The sequence below is a fragment of the Fukomys damarensis genome, unplaced genomic scaffold, assembly GCF_012274545.1.
Source record: "Fukomys damarensis isolate Sample0158 unplaced genomic scaffold, DMR_v1.0_HiC HiC_scaffold_28, whole genome shotgun sequence".
Classification (NCBI taxonomy): domain Eukaryota; kingdom Metazoa; phylum Chordata; class Mammalia; order Rodentia; family Bathyergidae; genus Fukomys; species Fukomys damarensis.
Window position 1 is genome coordinate 27,896,164 of NW_022900940.1, and position 20,282 is coordinate 27,916,445.

The following is a 20,282-nucleotide window of genomic DNA, read 5'->3' on the forward strand; positions in this document are numbered from 1 at the left end:
TAAAGTTGTGTAGTTACACCTGTATTTGCTCTCACAAACTTCCTTAGATATGGGAAGGGTAACAATCACACTTTTTCCCCCATTAACTTTACTGGTACTTTTTAAGTATACAGTACAGTTACAGTCATCATTGGGATCTTGTGCCTTTACATGATGTATCTTGGTTCTTATTTTTTTTCCATTCCCCTGCTCTCCCTTTATCCCCTCCACCCTTCTGTATTTACAAAGGTTTTTTTTCCCCTTTGAATTACAGGTGACAAAATAGAGGCCAGGATCACTCTTCTTTCTTAGAACCTATCTTTAAAATGGGCCAGCATACTCTGCTAATATACTTAATTGCGCTTGTTCTAAATTCCCTTGGATCATTTGTCAAAGGTATCAATGAAGGTTAATAAGTTGCCATCAGCTAAATGTAACTCTAAAGCATTTCATTATGTATAATGTCTGGCCATAAACGAGTGATATTTTAGACATTTAGACAAAGAGAAGTCATCCTGAGAATTATTTACTCCACCTGTAGTGCCACTGCTTGTAACATTGTTCTCTGCTTCTAGAATTGCCTTCAGAATAAATTTCTAGATGAGAGAATCAAGCTGATCTATTCAGAGCTACTACTTATTCTTTCTAAAAGAGAGTTATCCTCCTTGGATGTCTAAGTTCTCATCTGTCTGTTTTTAAAAGTGACATGATTTTATAATTAGCTGCATTGTATCCAGAACTAACTTTCTCCTGCACTCAAAATGACTGGATTTTAGAGTGGGTTTGAGAGAGGATTAACTTATAAATTTTCATTCCAAAGTTGAAATCAGAAAATCTCTACTGAGTTATCAAGATATAAATATACACAAAACCACTGAGTAGCTTTTATAAACTAGATGTAGAGGAAAGCTGTGGTTACACTGTACACAAGTTTAGTGTGGAACTACATTCTCAGGCCCACTGTTTGAATTAAAATAGAAAATTTACCTACACTGAATAGGTTATGGAAGAGATTGGAAAGCTTTTTCTGGAAAGGCCAAGCAGCAAATATTTTAGGTTTCACAGGCTATATAGCTCTATCACAACCACTCAACTCTTGTTAGAGCAGGAAAGCACCACTATATAACCTGTAAATGAATGTATGTGGCTAAGTTCCAATAAAGTTTTATTGCTGAAACATGCAGCAAGCCTAATTTGGCACATAGGCTAAAGTATGCTGCTGCTTAGTTATAGCCTTTTTACACCAGGATAAATATGTACATTGCCATAGCATGGGTATGGTTTGAAAGTATCCTCCAAGGTGCATCACTGGGAGTTCGGTCCTTGGTGTAGTGATGTGAAAGGTGGTAGGACAGTTAGGACACTAGGGTTATGGCCCACAAAGGATGACTTAGTAGAGTTCATATGGGGGCAGGAGATTTAGCTCAGTGGTTTGGTGGCCTGCCTTGTAAGCACAAGGACCCGAGTTCAATCCCCGGTACCAAAAAAAAAAAAAAAAAAAAAAAAAAAAGGAGCAGAGTTCTTACGGACTCTGGTTAGTTCTAGAGAGGATTGTTTGAGATGTTCCCTCCCTTTGTGTTGGCTTCCTTTCTTGCCATGAGGTCTTCCTCTCTCATATACAATGCCATCATGTTATCTTCCATGAGACCTTCACTAGAGCTGAGCCAATAGGGGTGGCCTGCTCTTGCACACCTAGAACTATGAGCTAAATAAACTTTTTTTTTTTTTTTTGGTGCTGTGGATCGAACTCAGGACCTTGCATTTGTGAAGCAGGCAGTGGAACCACTGAGCTAAATCCCTGGCCCTAAATAAACCTCTTATAAAGTACCCAGACTCAAATATTTCATGTTAACAAAACAGACTAATACAGATGGGCTTGATCATCATCAAATGCAAAAACAGTGATAAAAAATTTCTCAGCCATTTTCATCTAAAGCAATCAAGAATTAATGTTATTCAGTATATGTGCTGCGGAAGCAAGCACAAGAATTAATGTTATTTAAAATGTTGGAAAATTAAGAAAACTGAAATTCTACCTCAGATTAATCTGTTAACCCCTTTTAAAAAACTGTTTCTCTTATCATACAACTACCAAATATGCACGATAGTTAAACAATAAAATAAAATGTGGAGAGCTCAGAAAAACAGAGCAATAGCTTTTAATATTCTGAGCTGTATTTTCCAAGGTTTATGTTTTTTAAATATGAGATAAAATTGTGCACAACTTTGTTTCAGATTTTCCAACGATAGTTTTTATTAAGCTAAAAAGAAATTTATTATCATTAGTCATGAGGAAAGTACGAATTAAAACCACAATGAGATGGCACCTCATACCCTGTGGAATGTCTAAAATTAAAAAGACTGAAATATCAAGGTTTGGCAAGAACATGAAACAAATGGAATTCTTATGTTGATGAAATGTAAGATGGTAAGGAGCACAATATCTTGGAAAATGATTTTTATTATAATTGAACATGTGTGTCTCCACTACTGAGTAGTTTTCACAGGTGTACAGTAAGTGCCCCTATCCCCCAAAAAGCAGGTACAAAGACGTTCATGGCAACTTCATTCACAGTAGCTAAAAACTAACGATGTGTCCATTCAAGTGAGAACTACATACTATAACATGGAATACCACTGATACTTGCAGCAATATTGAAAAATCCGGCAGACATAATGGTGACTGAAAGGAGTCAAACCCAAAACAGCACAAACTGCAGGGCCACACGTATATTAAGTGAAATAAGCAAAAGTAACGTATGGTAATAGACACAGGATAATTCAACTTAAATAAAACCATTCACCAAATCAACAAAAATAGAATATTTTATCTCAGGAAGTTCCTATATGCCTCTAATATTTTGACATGTAAAGTGGTTCAAAGGATACATTTATGACTAATAATGCATTACTGTGGGTCTACGCCATTATAATATGTTAAAGAAAAAATGTTAGCGAGAAGAAAACTCTAAAATATGCAGGTGATTTTTTTTTTATGTTAAAAAAGTCAAGTAAATAGAAACTGAGATGATACCAATAAAGGTAGTGCTATAAGGAGAAAGCTTTTAGATTACAAAATATGAAATGGACTGAGGACAGTCTGCTTGTTTTGAAGAGGCCATCTTGGTTGTCCTCTTCAATTTAAGTCCATCATTGCTTCTTTTGGGGGTCTATGCCTTAAAGATTGCCCTGCTTTTCTATGTCCTTTTAATTCCAATTTAGAAAACAGATGAGATTTTTAAGTACATGAAAGGAAGTCATAAAGAAATAGCAATGAAAAATGTCAAGGACATCCTAAATGACATCTTCCACACTCTCTTTATAAGGGAACATGGGAAATATTCTTCGCAACATTAGCATCTGAAAAATCCACAATTCTTATGGAAAATGAGGCTGTGTTCATTTTCCACAATGATTGCTCCAAGAATCTTGACACTCATTTCATTTCCCTTTTGCTCTAATGACCAGAAACACAGGAAACAAATAAAAGCCCTCTTCTAACATTTATGCACCTTATATACTAATCTGAAGTTGAGATTTATTTTCCTATAGTTAAATCAATTAGCTTTGGTTGTTTTGATTTTGGTGCTAGGGATCTAACTCATGCCCTCTACTACTAAGCTACACCACCTCTAGTACCTTTTCATTGTTTTTTTTTTTTAATTTTGGGATATAATCCACTCATATATTTCATTCTTTTAATATTTGGTGATTCTTAATATATTCATTGTTATAAAACCATCACCATGATGGTTTGTGGTCATTTCGTTACCACAGAAAGGAACCGATTAGCACTCTCCATTCTCTGCCCCTCTATGATCGCTAGCAACTATTAATCTATTTCATGTTTCTATGGGTTTTCCCAATCTTGATATTCCATATAGATGAATTCATATAATATGTGGCCTTTTGTGTCTGGCTTCTTCCATTTAGATTAATATTTTGAAGCATCATACATGTTGTAGTATAGATCAGTATTTCATTCCCTTTTGTGGCTGAATAATACACTCCACTGCATGGATATACTACATTATATTTTTCTATCAGTGAATAGACATTTGGGTTGTCTCTACTCTTACTTCTATGAATATGCTGACTTGAGTATCCTGTCAAGTTTTTAAGTGGACATCTGTTCTTCTTCTGGGTCATAAAGTAACTCTATGTTAGCTCCCCAAAGAACTAACAGACTATTTTCCACAATGGCGATACCATTTATGTTCCCATCAGTACTATGTGAGGGTTTAGATTTGCACCCAAATTTGCTGATGTTTGTCTGCCTTTGGATTACAAACACCTGGACAAACTGAAATGGTATCTCACTGTGGTTTGGATTTCCCTGATAACCAAAGATAGTGGGCATCTTTTCGTGCGTTTATTAGTTACTTGTGTATTTTCTTTGGTGGAATATATTCAAATTTATTACCCATTTTTAAATTGGGCTATTTGTCTTTTTATTGTTGAGTTGTAATCTTTTTAAACAATTCTTTTGTATGTTGCAATTACATTCTTTGAAGATGGCATTAAAAATAAAGCCAACTAGGGCTGGGGATTTAGCTCAGCGGTTCGGTGGCGTGCCTCGCAAGCGCGAGGACCCGAGTTCAATCCCCGGTACCAAAATAAATAAATAAATAAAATGAAATAAAGCCAACTACAGTAGTCTGCCTTTACCTGCAAGAGATACATTCCAAGTCCCCCTGGTGGGTGCCAAAAACCATGGATAGTACCAAAATCTACTGCATTTTTTTCCTATTGATATGTATCTATGCAAATGTTTACTCTATAAATTAGAGAAATTAAGGTATTAACTAGTAATAGAGCAGTTATAACTATAGTCTAATGAGTTGTATGAATACACAATTTCCCTCTCTCACAATATCTGACAGCACTATGATACCTTGTTATCAGTTGCTGATCTGACAATTGACAGAGCTATTAAGTGAATATGGGAGGGTAGCAAATACAGGATGGACACATTCAACAAAGGAACACTTCCCCTTCAAGGCGGGGCCAACTGGGACAGTGTGGGACTTCATATACCACTCAGAACATGTAATTTAAAATATGAGTAGTTTATTTATAGAATTTTCTATTTAAAAATTTTGGACTGTGACTACAGGTAACAGAAACTTTGGAATTAAAAGAGAACTATTGTATATAAAAAAAGTTTAGAGTTTGCTTATATTCACTTTTTTTTTGCAGAGACAATGGACTGCACTACTTTTGTTTTTTAAAATATGCTTTATATCTTAAATCAACTTGTTAATATATCATTCTAGAAAAAGCACAAGTATTATATCTTTATGTCTAAATTTCAAACGCAGCAGTAATTGTTTATACTTTGCCAATTGGCAACAGGCAAGAATTTGCCACTTTTGTTGCTCTGTTTTACACATATATTGAACACTTTATTTTTGGTAAGCACTTAAAAATAAAAGGATGAGGAAGTGAAGACAGACTTTTTTATGAATCAAGAACTTCTTTAAACAGTCTCATAAAGAAATTACTCTAATGGCAGTGGAAAATGTAGGTTATCTCTTCTACCAGCCAAACCTTTCTGTTAACTTCTCCAAGCCAGTCTCCATTTCCTCACTTACAAATTTCAAGGCCTAGTTGCCTCTAATGAAAGAAGTTGAAAAGACATCTTGTTGTTATTTTTTCCAATGAAAAAGAGATAGTTAAATAATAGTCTACAATCCATAAAGTTTCATAAATCACATTTTGATGATACCACGTTTCTGTGACGGACTTACTGTTACTATGGATAATTGGACAATATTTAAAAATAATTCTTATCTTTTGTAAACTGTCTATGATATGATGGCTAGAATGGTTTTCCAAACACAGTAGCTGTACATGTATCCCTTGGCTGTGAATTAACTACCATTTTTACCTCTCTCATACTGACTGGCTTTTTGCTCATCGTAATCCTTAAACAAAAGCAATTATATAGTGTTCTCTTTTCTTCTAAACTTTTTCATTCAGTAATTATGTCTGTAAGGTTTACCCATGATGTTTGTTCTTTTTGTGTTGCTTTGCATGTTTCACTATTTGACCCTCTCAAAATACACTTACATATTCGATGTTGAAGGGCATATGACTGTTCTCCAGGTTTGGGTTGTTATCAGTAAGGCTGCTATCAACATTCTCGTACTCGTCTTTTTGTGGGTCTACACCCTTACTTCTCTCGAGTGTGATCCAGGAGCAGAACTACTGCCAAACGGTTTTCCAAACTTTGTCTTGATTTCTACTTCCACTGGCCACATTTGGGAGCTCTAGTTGCCTCATTTCTTGCCAACATTTGCCACCGCCAATCTTCCTAATGTTAATTATCCTGGTGGAATGAAGTGCCACACTTGAAGGCGGAACACAAAGCCACACAGAAGATATTATTTGTAAAAAACAAAATGGGCCTTCACATTCTATAGTCCCGGGCACTGTTATCATCCCAAGAAACATGTGGAAGGCCATCTTAGAGTGTTCGCTCAACCCCAGGAGGAAGCCCTGACATCCCCTTTTCTGAAATAACCTACTGAGTAGTAGACTTTGGATGGGGGCAGGATTGCATTGAGCCTGCACACTGTTAGATTTCTGCAAGTTCAGAGTCCGATGTCACCACAGGTCTTCCTTCATTCAGTTTAAACCGACCAAGAGCCCTGTCTCGCACTTCTAGGACACAGAGTGGAAATCCTTCATTCATTACATTTTTGCACTTAATTCTATAGTCATTAAACCTCCTGAGTCATCACAGTTTACTAGAAGCAAGTTTTTTATCTTTTCTTTTAGAAGGGCTGTATCATGACTGCCTGCTAAATGGTCCATTTTGAAATGGCAGTGAAATTGCTTAGTTCTGTTTTAAGACTTAAACAATGTTTCTGCATCAAAAAAAAAAATGTTCAGGTATCAGACCAAGCGATGGTAATGGGAGATCTGTAATTTCCAATACATTTCGGTCCTAAAATCATTCAGAAAATAAAACAATCGGAACTTTAGAAAAATAATCAGGTATTTCACACAGGCAAAATAAAGTGTTGGAGCGATTTCGAGTGTGCATTTGGGACAAAAACAGTTCTCCTGAGGAAATGGGCTGTTGGCTTTCCTTGGTTCCAGTACTAAAAGATGCCTGTCCCCATTAATCTAGTTCATCACATAATTGCTTAGCTCTGTTGAGCTGTAAAGAGAGAAGAATGAGAGAAACAATCTAACCGAGATAGTTAATATTTTGTGATGGCAGAAAGAGAAGAGACAGGGGTTAAGAGCTCGATACCACTCCAGGAAGAGCAAATTCCACACTGTACGCTGCGCGTGGATTTATTGAGCAATTTAGGTAGCCACCCTCCAGAGAATTGCTGTCACTGGGAGAAGGTACTTAAAGGGCCGTGTTCATTGCCCCAGAACACAGGAACTGCAGGAGAATTTCGGGTTGCTATTTCCGCGGAGGCATTTGTTTCCAAACAAAGGGCTCTCTGCCAGCTATTTTAGAAGCACTTACATATTTATACAGCCAACTCTCTGTGCTGGGGATTGTCTCTGGGCACTGAGGTTTTATCAATGTCTATTTAAAGCAGAATGAAAAATAGCTCGATGAAAACAGAGAATATTTCTAGCCTAGAATGTGAAGTGTTTCCTTTTTCTTATAGGGTTGATATCTGGTTTCTCCCTCCCTGAAACTGCCACCTGTTTTACTGTCTTTGGTGTCTAAGTTTAATTGGTGCTTTTTAGGGGTCATAAAATAACAGCATACCTTAAAAATTATAGATTTGATGAAACATTTCTGTATGCGTGTGGGTTATGTGTATGCGCAGTTTTGAGAAAGTAGGTCTTCTCTTTTAGGACCTACCCATGAGCTTTATCTGGTTACATCCACCAGCGAACATACAAGGATGAAACATCATATCATGAGAGGGTAACATGCTATTACTTGTCTAGGGAAAGTAGAAAGGTAAAATGGGAAAGGTAAAAATGGGCTCCATAGATAATGGAACCTAAAGTTTTCTTGAACATAACTTAAGTCCATCTGATTCAAATCTCTAACTTAGAAAAACTACACAAAAAGCTCCTGTTTCAGAATTTCTAGCCCTCAAGTACTTTTTACCCTCTCCCCAAACCACTCTAGAACTATCTATTATAAACAGGGCATTAGGTTCACAGGTGAACAGCTAAATAAGAATCAGACCCCATTCTTAACCTGAAGGTGCTTCTAGCCAGTTTATGGAGGTCCTGCGGGTTCTCTTTCCCTCAAGACACACACACCTGATCCCCTAGACTCAAGGACTCTGAAAGTTATCTCAGCAGCAAAGCCACTAACGTATCATTCTGTGGACAGACAAATGTGCCCTATACATGTTCCCTATACTGGCAAAGGGTGTTGTGTGTGTGTGTGTGTGTGTGTGTGTGTGTGTGTGAGACTTTGTGTAGTACCCCTAAATGAGTACACACATACTCATTTAGACACAAGTGGCAAGGAGGAGGGCCGGAGGAGGAGGAGAGAGGAAAGGTATCACAGGCGCACTGGTGGTCTAAGGCATCTGTCTGTGGTGCGTCAAGGAGCATGACCAGAGTTCACCATCTGGGCAGACGGGGGAGCTGGGCTAGATGCTGAGACATCTGGAGACAATTCTGTAAGCGACGCAGATCCATGAATCCCAAAAGATCATCAGGCTCACAGCTGAACCTGCCCATGGTTCCATCTACCTATCACTTTACTGTGTGGGTGTAGATCTGAAGAACAAATTTAAAATTGGAGAGCACTTCATGTTTTGAGTAGAGACCCCTGGGCTAGAAGGAGAATTAGCTGTTCCGTACAGTCACTAAGGATCACTGATGAGACACGTGTTATTCTTTGGCGGCACAGGCGGGTCAGTATCGGGAGAGAAGGATGAGTAACAGGAGGTAACAGTTAGCTAAGTATTGTTTTTAGCCCCTGCCACATACTAATTCATCTACTCTGCACAAAGCTGCATGAAGTAGGTGCTATTATTATCTTTATGTCATGGACAAAGAACCTAAGGCGCACTGATCATAAGTAACCCGCCCCAGAGCGCACAGAGCTAAGTGGCGGGCTGAGGTCAGAATCCAGGCTGGCCCTGAGTCCATGCTTTAAGCCACATCACTGCCCTGCTGTCCTTCAGGATATGGTGCGGACAGTGCAACTTGAGAGTTCCCATGTTTCTCATCTTCCCTCCATCAGTTTCCCTGGGTGTCTGAAATCCAACTATGCCAACTATTCACTGATCATGTGCTTTACTGGAACAGGACTAATCCCCGAGGACCAAGAAAAGACAGACCCTCTTGCCCATTCTCAAACTGTGTACAACCTTAGCAGTGAGGAAGGGCAAGCCCGAGGCAGCCCTTGTGGGATGATGACCGAGGCACCAGACAGACTCTGGAGGGGCCGAGACTCTGCTTCTCTTTTTCTTCCTGTTAAGACGCGAGAACGCACGGCCAGCTATCAGATAAAACCAGGGTTTCTCAAACCTCAGTCCTTCCAGTACTAAGATCACAATTTTTCACATAATGATAGGCTACTAAGCTCTTACCACTTCAGTCTCAATTGATTTTATTTTGCTTCAGTAAATTTAGAAGAAAATTTTACAGTACTATTACAAAGGGAAAATAGCTTCATTTGCTATTAATAGAAGGCAAAGGCAAAAAAATAAAGCATTTTTAGGCCTTTCTGTAAAGTTTTATTGGAACAAAGCCATGCTTAATTGCCATGCTGTCATCCTTCAAGCATGGAGTAGCTGCAACTGGCATTGGATGGCCTCGCAAAGCCTAAAATGTTTCCTTTTAAGAAACATCTGATCATTTAGGAAAAGTCTGCAGATCTCGAATATAAATACAATGCAGTCCTAGCTAGGTATTGTTGCCTATCCTGTCTCTGTTAAAAAGAAAAGATATTAGTAAAGCTTTGAGAAGTATTAATTCAGGATCTACTGGCATCAACCTGAGATTTTTCTCATTGGTAATAAAAAGACTGAGTAAACACTGAAAAGCTTTATCTTTATATGATTTGATGTTATTCTGCACAAAATTCAATATATTCTAAAATTGTTTCATGTTACTATGTGCACAGTTTACAGTCAGAGAAATGCTGCATTAAACTAGTATACACACACACACACACACACACACATCAAATGACATATACAAATGATAGATTTGCTATGGGAGCCAATATGGGTAAAGATATTAGAAACTTGGATGTAGAATTAAACACAAGCAAAAACTTCATTGTTCTTTAAAGTGCTATTCTTTAAAGTGTTCACTAAAGTGCTGTTAAAGGTTGAAATTAAGTCCCATGGATGTAAGCCAGCAGTGTGACTTTAGGCAGTCTCTTGACTGCTCTGAATCTCAAAAAACAGGCTCCATATTATTCCTGTTCTACTTGTCCCACAGAGTGGCCTGAAGTCTTGAGAGATTTCTGTGTTCTGGATTTCAGAACATTGCACTGAGCCCTGGTCCCAGGATGGTACGACTGGGCAGTGGTGGAGCCTTTCAGAGGTGGGGACTAGTGAAGGCAGTTTGGTGACCAGGATGTGTCCCTTGAAGTGGATGACGGGACTCCCTCTGGCCCTATCTTTGTTTCCTGATGCTGTGAGGTGAGCACATACTCCCACTAATACTCTGCCTTAAGCCAGGCCTCAAAACAACATGGTCAACTGTCCAGGAACAAAAATCTCGAGCTAAAATAAATCTTTTTCTCCTTTTAAGATATTTGTTTCAGGCATTACTCACAGTGATAAAAAGCTAACATGCAGTGCGTGCTTCTGGTAAAGCACTTAGTGACGATCAACTATCACAGCCGCACTGATATATTCCTCAGTTTTCTTCTGAGGTGGCTCCCTGCAAGGTGGTCCTGCTATAGTCGCCAAAGGAGGATAAGATTTGGTTGGGAGAAGGGAGATGACAGATTCAGAGGACAGGCAGGACACAAAGTCCCCCCAAAAAGCACGAGGACGGATGGCAAGTGCTCAGTGAGCATAGAAAGGATGCTGGGAGGAGACTGCATCCATTGTGATTCAGCACTGCCTGGGAGACCCTAGTGACCTCACCTCGAGCTGACCGATACAGGAAGGGAGCCGGGCGTCCTTTCCAACACCCCAGGTCGGTTTTCTCCCTGGAGTTGGGTTCCATGATACCAGGATACTTTCTCATTCTCTGATTACACATGTCCTGGCATCTCCAGGCAAACGAGCCACCTGTCTTCCAGTTTACAGTTTATGGTAGCCAAGGCAGGCAGCTATTTGTTTCAGAAACCATGCTTCAAAACTTTATTTTTAATGTTTGGACATAATATTTGGGTTTGTCCAGACCACTACAAACAATTAAAAAAGAACAGAGACAGAGACCCTTTCCTCCGCTATTCTAAAGTACAATCAATGTACTCACTATGCTAATAAACTTCTGTGCCAGCAGCAACAGAGCCATGCTGTGCCACCACTGAAGACCCCAAGACAACAGCTGTCCCTTGTTTCACATCCACTGTGTGCCAAGCACAGTGTTAAATGCTCTGCTATCATGAGGTCCGATCCACAAAACGATCCTGCACAGTTGCTGGGATAATCCCCAGGTGTGGGTTCGCTCCTTCCATTTGAAGGAAAATTTTGCGATAGGCTCACTTTGAGAAAGCTAGAGGGCAGGGTGAGATCAGAACCCAGGGAAAGCTAACTTAAAAGCCGTCTGTTCTTTCTCTTGCTCTGTCTGTTGTATAATGGAAATTTCTCATTTTTCTAAGGTGAGACTATGCTGAGAGTGTCCCCTCTTCAGGAGACAGCCAGCAGGGCTGTATTAGTAAAGCTGAAGGAATTTTAATACTTCCTTTGCAGTCTGAGTGTTAATGGGCTTCAAGTCCCACAGTGGCACTGACATCACTAGGCTGCTGGCACCCATATGGAATTTGTTTTGTTTTGTTTTGTTTTTTCAATATCCTACAGAGATGCAGGAAAACATCAACACTTGGCAAGTAAAAAAGGGTGACTTGGTTTTTATTTTCCAACTTCTAGGACATTTTAAAAATATCAAAATAAAAAGTACAGGCCTTTCACTGACTTCGTGGGGCTCTTTAGGGATTTGTGCACCATGAAGCAAAGGAGAGGGGGTGGTAGTTAATGGTACCTGTCTGCTGAACAGAACAAAATGATCACAATGAACCCTGAAAATGTAGCAACAAGCTGGAATGTAACGTGGGAACAAATGAAGAAATAAACTAAAATTAGAAAGACATTAAGTGTCCTGATGATGATTTTTATGTAATTTCCCGGGTACACAGGGCAACTTATATGCATTTCCTTGTTATTAAGCCAGTAAAATCCAGCAGAACCAATGAGCACAATATAATTTGTATACCAGCAAAGGTGATTTTTCACTGAGGTCAAAAGCCTTTAATCCAAAAGGTTTGTTTTAAAGTAAGTTTAACACCAAAGGGGGAAATCAGAGAAGCAGGCAACAGAATTATCTGCTAGAAGTAGCTATGTGTCTGTCCAAAGCACATGCATTCTATTCAATTGACCCACAGGGATGTGCATGTCAAAAACAGACATCAGAATGCAGAGACTTTATAAAAATCTGCTTTTAAGGTCAGCATGTTCCAAATGAGGAGGTGTCAATGAGCGCTTGGAGACTCTTAAATTCAGAGATCACTCACTGTCCTACAGATACACTTAAGAAACAGTCACGGAACAAAGCATGTTGTGGAATACATGTCGAATAGCATTTTCAAACAAAGTCCAAGATATGTCTTTCCCACCACTCAAGGGCATGGGCTATATAAATATAACCTCACAAAACAATGAAAAGAGGTTCCATTTGTGCATCCCTGGCCAGTGGTTTTCAGAAAGAAAAGCAGAAGTAGAATAAGGGTAGGCACGCTCAATTAGTGTCTCTGTTACAGACATAAGCCAAGGGGATCCAATCTGGCAGGCTTCAGGCCCATGTGTACACGGCCAAAGGTTCCAGGCAGCCAGGAGCCACTCCTGAACCTTCATCAAAGCACCAAGTCATAATTCTGGCCTAATAATTGTCTTCCATTTTCCTTGTGGTCTTCCGAGCACAATGCTTAGGCTATTCCAGGGTCCTCTTCTTTTGTTAGTAAACAACTTGATAGCAAAGGTTGGGTGAAGCTGAGCTCCAAATACCTCTCCTTGTCCATCCCACCAGGGCGCTTGGTTTTGCACATTATACAAGAAAAGTGTGGGGGGGGGACAAAAAACCTGCTCAGCCCAACGTCTTTCACTAGAGGATCAAATGTCTTGGAGGAAGGGAACTGTAAAGAGAAAGCAGTTTGTGGAAAGCTGTTGTCCAAACAGGATTAAAAGCACCAGTTCTCATGTCATGCCTGGAGTACAAGCCAATACTAATGTTCCTCTTATCCAGGCAGAAAACGCAAGCCCAGAGAAGTTGAATAACTTGTTCTGGGCCCCTCCCTGATAAGCGAATGAGAACTACTGGAATGGATACACCCAGAATTGTTTAGGGTCTGACAACTTTTCAGAAAGTAAAGCCACAGAGAAACTGGGTTCAGGTTTCTTTTTTAAATGGCCACATTTAACCACTTGACCAATCTAACTTCACTAAGCCTAACTTCAGTAGCATCTGAGAATACTAGGTAAGAAAGATGATACCTGTCTTTTACGCATTTATATTGCACTTGATCTTAGCCAAAAGGCTGAGAAGGGATACTTTGATAGTTTAAAACAAGCTAGAAGACTCACTGGTGTGTTAAATGCACTCTAGTATAATAAGTTTGCAGTTTGTGGTGGTATGTGCAAAGCATTATGGGAATACAATAGAAAAATGAGTATCTCTGGCTTGGGTGTGTGAAGTAGCTCAGGAAAACTTCAGAAAGGAAATGACTTTTCTCCAGGCAGTTGGGGTTCAAGTGAAGCAGGAGGAGGCAGTACAGTCGATGAGGTATTAGACTTAAGGCCAGTGTGGTTCAGTATGGCTAGAATCCTGGTGTCTGCTGCCTGGAGGGGAGGCCAGGATGAGAAGACAGATCAGCCATGATCTGGGAAGGCCACTTTCCAGGAAAAGCTGGTATATGCTGACCATGGGCAACTTCCAGCCTTTCACCTATTTTTGCAAATAAAGTTTTATGAACCATAACCATACCTGTTTATATATTTCCCATGGCTGTTCTTGTTTTATGATGGCAGAAATCACGGCTCAGGAATCCAAAAGTATTTTCTAAAAATCTCAAAACTTTTTCTTTAAAGGTCAGCTCTTAAAAAATAGTGTGATGACTTCATTTGAACTTCTGTAACTGATTCCATATGGTCGAGCTTTCTGAGGGCCTTATCCCTACAGGTTCTAAGCAACAACATCTTAAATCTCCTTCCACAAAATGGACAATTGGCTGTTTATATCGGAAGCTTATCGGGACATCTCTTTCACAAGCCTGAGTGTCATTTACGATTTCTTTTTTTTTATATTTCTTGTTTTAATTTAGGGGTTTCCCACAAGCTCTCCTTTACTGGTGTTTTTGCAAGCCTTTCACCCCACAGTAGCTCATCACTTGGAGATGTTTTGCTTCCTTTGCCTCCTCCAATTCTTCATAAATTTTTGTACCACTTTTAGAATGCTGCTGAAAATTGATTTTTTTTTCACTTCCCATTACCACTCTCAAATCCTACACTCTGACAGATAGCTACTTCCTTGATTCTGGAAAGCCCATGGAAAATATAAGGTATACCCACCAGCCTTTATGAGACAGAAGCATATAGAAATAATCATAGTTTTCTAGTAGACAACATAGAATTTCTTCTACTAGTACATCCCCTTACACATTTAAAATCAAATTTGATCTGTAAGAATTAAATTTGCACATGATTTTCTAGGGAATACATCTCTAATACAGAGCAAAGTGTGTGGTTATTTTATTAATGACGGGCAATAAAGGAAAGCAGAAAAAGTAATTTGGAGTTTTAAAAGCTGCTTTTTATGGCATACAATATATATTTCAGTGTGAATGAAGACTTTATGATCACACTACCTTCTCCTAAACTCTACCCCTTCCCCTTACTGTGTTTCCCTAAGTAAGGTAATTAACTTCTCTGTGCCTCAGGTTCCAGAACCGCCAGCAAAAAGGGAGATGGGGGATTGTAAGTTAGAGTTGTCGTGAGGACTGATGCATTAACATAAGGCATATACACATATAGAACATCCCGTCTAAGGTGAATGAACTGGGAACATCACATGGGCCTTGACTTATCATAATGGATATGACATCATTTTTGCCTCCTATCTTTTTAATCTTTTTGCATTGTTGGGGATGAACCCTAGGCCTGACACATGCTAGGTGCACAATGAACCACTGAGCCACAGCCCAGCCCTGCCTCCTATATTTCTGGTTCCCTGTTGAGGTATACTCCCCCCACCCCATCCATACTCCTGGCCCACGTGGATTGGGTGGACTCAACCTTGACCCTGGGCTTGAGGGACTGACTGAAGATATACACATGGCCAATGACAATATTCTGTCCTTTGGGCAAAGCAGTGTGTTCACAAAGGGTTACATTACCCAAGTTATACTGCGGAGAATATGGCCTCAGGCTTTGATGGAATGAGCTCAACCTAAGAGTCTCTCTCCTTTTGTTGGGCAGACCAGCAGCCCAAAGCTGCTGGTGGCCATCTTTGCTAGCCATAGGGAAAATCTTCCTAAGAAGAAAACCAATACTGCCAAAAATAGCTGTGAGAGATGAAAAGAAATGATACTCTAGAAACAAACATGTGTCTTTGGACCAAGCAGTGTTCCTCTGGACTTTTCAGTTACACATGCCAGATTTTTTTTTTTCTTAAACCAGTTTGCACTGGGTCTTCTCTCACCGGCATCCAAAGCGTTCTGATGCACATCAATGAACTGACATGTCCTATGGCCAGAACTGAATGTGAATCTTGCTAACCTTGCTACTCTAGAGAAAGAAGGCAAGGTACAGATAGGTGGCAGATGAGAACTGTGAACTTGGTTCTGTCTTTAGCCGGTCAGGGATTGCTGGGAAAACCGTTTCACCTTTCCGGGTCCTAGAGTACTTATATGTCAGATGAGAGATGTGAGTGAAAATCAATCTCCAAGATCCCTTTTCAGGTCTAACATTCTACAAGGATGTATTATTCTTGGGTTCATTTCAATTGCGTATACTGTGGTATAATTGCTTACTGATTCTCATATTTGCCTGCTTCCTTCTATTTCAACTTTCTATTCTATTAGACTTTTAATTCCTATGCTTCACGTGTTTATTTCCCCTTCAATTTCCTTTTAAGAAAAACATTTATTTTTGTGTACTTGGACATAATGACTAGATTTTCTTCCCGTTTCCATATTTTAAAATCTAATTAAAGTGATAAGTTCCTTGAGAGTTGAAGGTAGGGTTTTCCTGTGGGTGTAAACATTACTTTTTTTAAATTGCCAACCAAGCTGCCAGTTTTTACAGAGCAGCAGGATATGGATTTTAAGTAATGTAAGCAGGAAATGGGTCTCCAGCCCACACAAAATAAATGCAAAAGGACTGATTTTTCCCAAGTTCACATCTGGCTTACTAATTTACAATTTCAGTCTGAACTAAAATTGTCCCACAGAAATCCAGCGTGACATCCATGTCTGCAGAACATCAGACCAAAAATGGAGCATGAGGTGATCACTCTGAGTACCTCACACAAATAAATAATCTGGCTATTTCAGGCCATCATTCCATTTCCTTCAGGGGTAGGATGTGGGCCCTGAGACGACTGAACGTTAGCTTCATGTCTCTCCACATTTACTGATTTCAAGTAACTCAGTATCTCTAAAGTTTGGGGGATCAAAGGGAACTAGGTAAAGTGTGGTCAAGTGACACATCATCTGCAGACAGAACTGTCCAGAAGGGACCAGTCCATAAGACACTTCTCTGAGTGATGGCCTTGTCCATTCTCGTTCACGGAAACTGTAAAATACAAACAGAATCCCAACTCCAAAACCCTTAGTGAATAATTCTTGGCAAATGTAACAAAATGACCTGGAGGCAGAGATTTCATGGGGTTTGCTAGTTGAACAATTCAGTGATGTCATTAAAGCTCTGATTTCTATCTTTCCTTTTTTCCATCCACAGTACCTTCTTTGTCCCACAAAGACTTCCCCTGGGGTCAGAAGATCACTACCAGGGTTCTCATGACTTCTTGCCTCCATGTTCACATGTTCTGTGTCCAAGCATTCTAAAGGCCAAGACTTGAATTATCTCCTATTGGACTGCCCTTGGTTACATGTTCACACAATAAACTGATGACTGGGGATGGAACTGAAAGTATGTTGATTGGTTTGAACTAACTGACTGAGTCAATTCTAAATCTGAAGTGTAGAAACCCAAAGATATAAAAACAAACTAAAATTTTAGTGCCATTTTGAAAGGTGAAGGGATGGGAGGACAGGTAAGAAAAACAGCCACAGGGGCTACCAGGAAGCATCCACTACCATCCCTCAGTAGCAGCTCCCAACAGAAGGCCAGTCTTTCAGCTGAGTCCTCTCAAGATAATGCTGTTTCCTTGGAGATGTCTTTCTTTCGTCAGTCTTTTCACCAGGGCCACACCCTCTTATCCAAAACCCAAGAGCCCTTGATTTATAACATAGTTCCTTAAATCCACTCTAAGAACACGGACAGGGCAGCTGGATTTTCAGTCCATGCTCTAGGAGGACATGGGCATCTCTAGGATCTTTCCATAGCACCTCATTCAAGGACTCATACACATGATGGCTTTCACCAAATCCCCAACTGATGGGATAAATGAAAAGGGAGCCATCCTATAAGTGACACACATCCCAGTTATTTCTTGCAGCTGCTCTAGCCAAGCTTTATACCCGTTTCTTTATTATTCCCTATGTTTAAAATATCAAAGAAAGACTATCAACAATGAAAATATTTGTAGTATATATATTCTGTTTTAAAGTATGTATACATTTCAAGTACCCAATATCAGATGCTTATGAATAACCATTCTTTTAATTTATTAAAATGTTCTCTTGTGCATTAATAAAAGGTATTATCATTTAGACGAAATGGCTTGGAAGACAGAAGCTAAATAAAATTGTAAAAAAATTCCAATATCCCAAGTTTCAAAATGTTCTTCTAAAGTGAAAGTTACATGATTCCTCCCCTGCAAAAAAAGGCAGATTAGTACTTCTGTTAATATCCATGCTAATCTTGGTTCATTTTCTCTTCTTGATATAAAGATCCTTATTTTCACTGTTCAGATGGAGAAATGGAGTCACCAAGTGGCTATGCAGATATATTGGGACACACTGTGGCTCAGTAACTACTCCGCAATACAAATATGCCGTCCACAACACCCAACTCCTGCCCTTCCACCAACTACCACTCAAGTTTTATCTGAAAATCTCCATAGTTACTCCATTTTCATGTCATCTCTGTTTATACCTGCTCTCAGCAATAGATCATCACACTGACATCCTTCATGATTTGACTTCAGAAGCTGAACAGAATATAGTTACAGATAAGGCAAACAGAAAAAAATTTTTTGGGGTTTCAACTTACATTCTTTGGACATTCCCACTTCAAAGCACTTCTGGAGTCGACAGTACTGGCATCGGTTCCTGGTGACTTTATTAATAACACAGTTCTTATCTCGATGACAAGTATAAATCATGTTCTTCTGAATACTTCTGCGGAAAAAGCCCTGTAAGTAGGCAAGATGAGCACACTAAGTAAAATATCCAAGCTTCATGAAAAATCAAAACCAAACTTCCCAATGAATTTACTATTCCGCTTCAGTAAAAAAGTGATGGTAGCAGAAAAGTTAACTTACTATAAACTCTTAAGACCCTTGTGAAACATTAATAGCTCACTCTTTGTTGTGGACTCAAAAGCCTCTTTTAATCAAAACTAGAGCATTATTATCTTGCTAAAAGAAAATGAATATGAACCTGGTTCATATGAAAAACATCAGGCAGAGCTGGGATCCCTCCAAAGAGGCTTAATTTAACTTCTTTACTGGCCAGAATAATTTCGGGTGAGCCCATCACTGAGAAAGCCAATACAGAAGGAATCACGTTTGCATAAGAAATCATTTGCTTTATAAGAATATTTACGTTTGCATAAGAAATCATTTGCTTCATGTAAGAATTAGGTCTTTTTAAGGAATCTTCTCCAAGTTCCTTTATATATTTAGCTCCTATCATAACATTTAAAACGTGATTTAAGCTACCAAGTGCTTTGAATAAAAAAATCATCCAAAATTGGAAACAAGGCAGAAAATTGAATACCTGCTTATTAAATGGCATCACCTCAGACTTCTGCTGCCCGATATGGTAGCTGTTAGTCACATGTGTCAATTTAAATCAAAATGAATAAAATTTAGATAAAATTAGCATTTCACTTCTCCAACTGTGTCAGCCACATTTCAAATACTCAGTAAACAAAGGCCGGGCGTGGTGGTGCATGCCTGTAATCCCAGCACTCGGGAGGCTGAGGCAGGAGGATCGCTGTGAGTTCGAGACCAGCCTGGGCTACAAAGTGAGTTCCAGGTCAGTCTCAACCACATAGTGAGACCCTGTCTCAAAAAAAGAAAGAAAAAAAAAATTCAGTAAACACGTATGACCAGTGGACCATCCTGGACAGCCACATGGAGAATATTTTCATCACTGCAGAAAGTTCTATTAGGCAACAATGTTCTACAGCATTGACTGACAAGCCCACTTTTGGGTCATCTAATGATCTTTTGGAAGTGTAACTTGGTTGACTTATTATTTACTACCCACTGAATACAAGTTCTAAAAGATTACAGAGACTGGTAAATTAAAATGAATTTTGTCTAGTGTAGGTGCAAAGGATTTCTGCCTAGACAAAAAATAATCCCCAAAATTACTGTTTGATTGCCTTGTAGGATATTAACTATGTTTGCGCTGTTATTCCAGTATTCTTTCCACCTCTCATAATATCTACCTCCCTACCTACCTATGTTTTCTCATAGCGTCCTTTGAACTGTTATACTGCAGCATTCCCCTCATAAATGAGTTAAATTTTTGACACATGCTTACTGAATACTGAGGTTTTAACTTTTTGAAAATCGTTTTGACAAAAGAAACAATTTATCCTGATTTTTGCGAAACAACGATGAAATAGAGCAGAAAACAGACGCTATAACCAAGGATCCCCAATGTTCTTCATCCCCTTCATCTGTACCACACAGCTTCACAGACAATGGGTAGTGGAGAGACGCTTAATGAAATCACAGGTGGATAAACAGCGAGTGATAAAGGACATATTTGTTGTCTTTCTTTATAATTGCTCACCAGAAACTTATATGTTGCCCTAAATATC

At 39.2% G+C, this 20,282-nt stretch overlaps 1 protein-coding gene across 3 annotated transcripts in view; it reads right to left on the bottom strand.

The window, feature by feature from the left end:
• Positions 1 to 20,282, bottom strand: part of Rarb (retinoic acid receptor beta) — a 712,875-nt gene that overhangs the window by 71,286 nt on the left and 621,307 nt on the right. For all 3 annotated transcript variants that reach the window (XM_010640163.3, XM_010640165.2, XM_010640164.1), the window contains one exon: positions 18,498 to 18,639. In XM_010640163.3, coding sequence (XP_010638465.1) covers positions 18,498 to 18,639 — 142 coding nt within the window. The remainder of the gene's footprint in view (positions 1 to 18,497; positions 18,640 to 20,282) is intronic.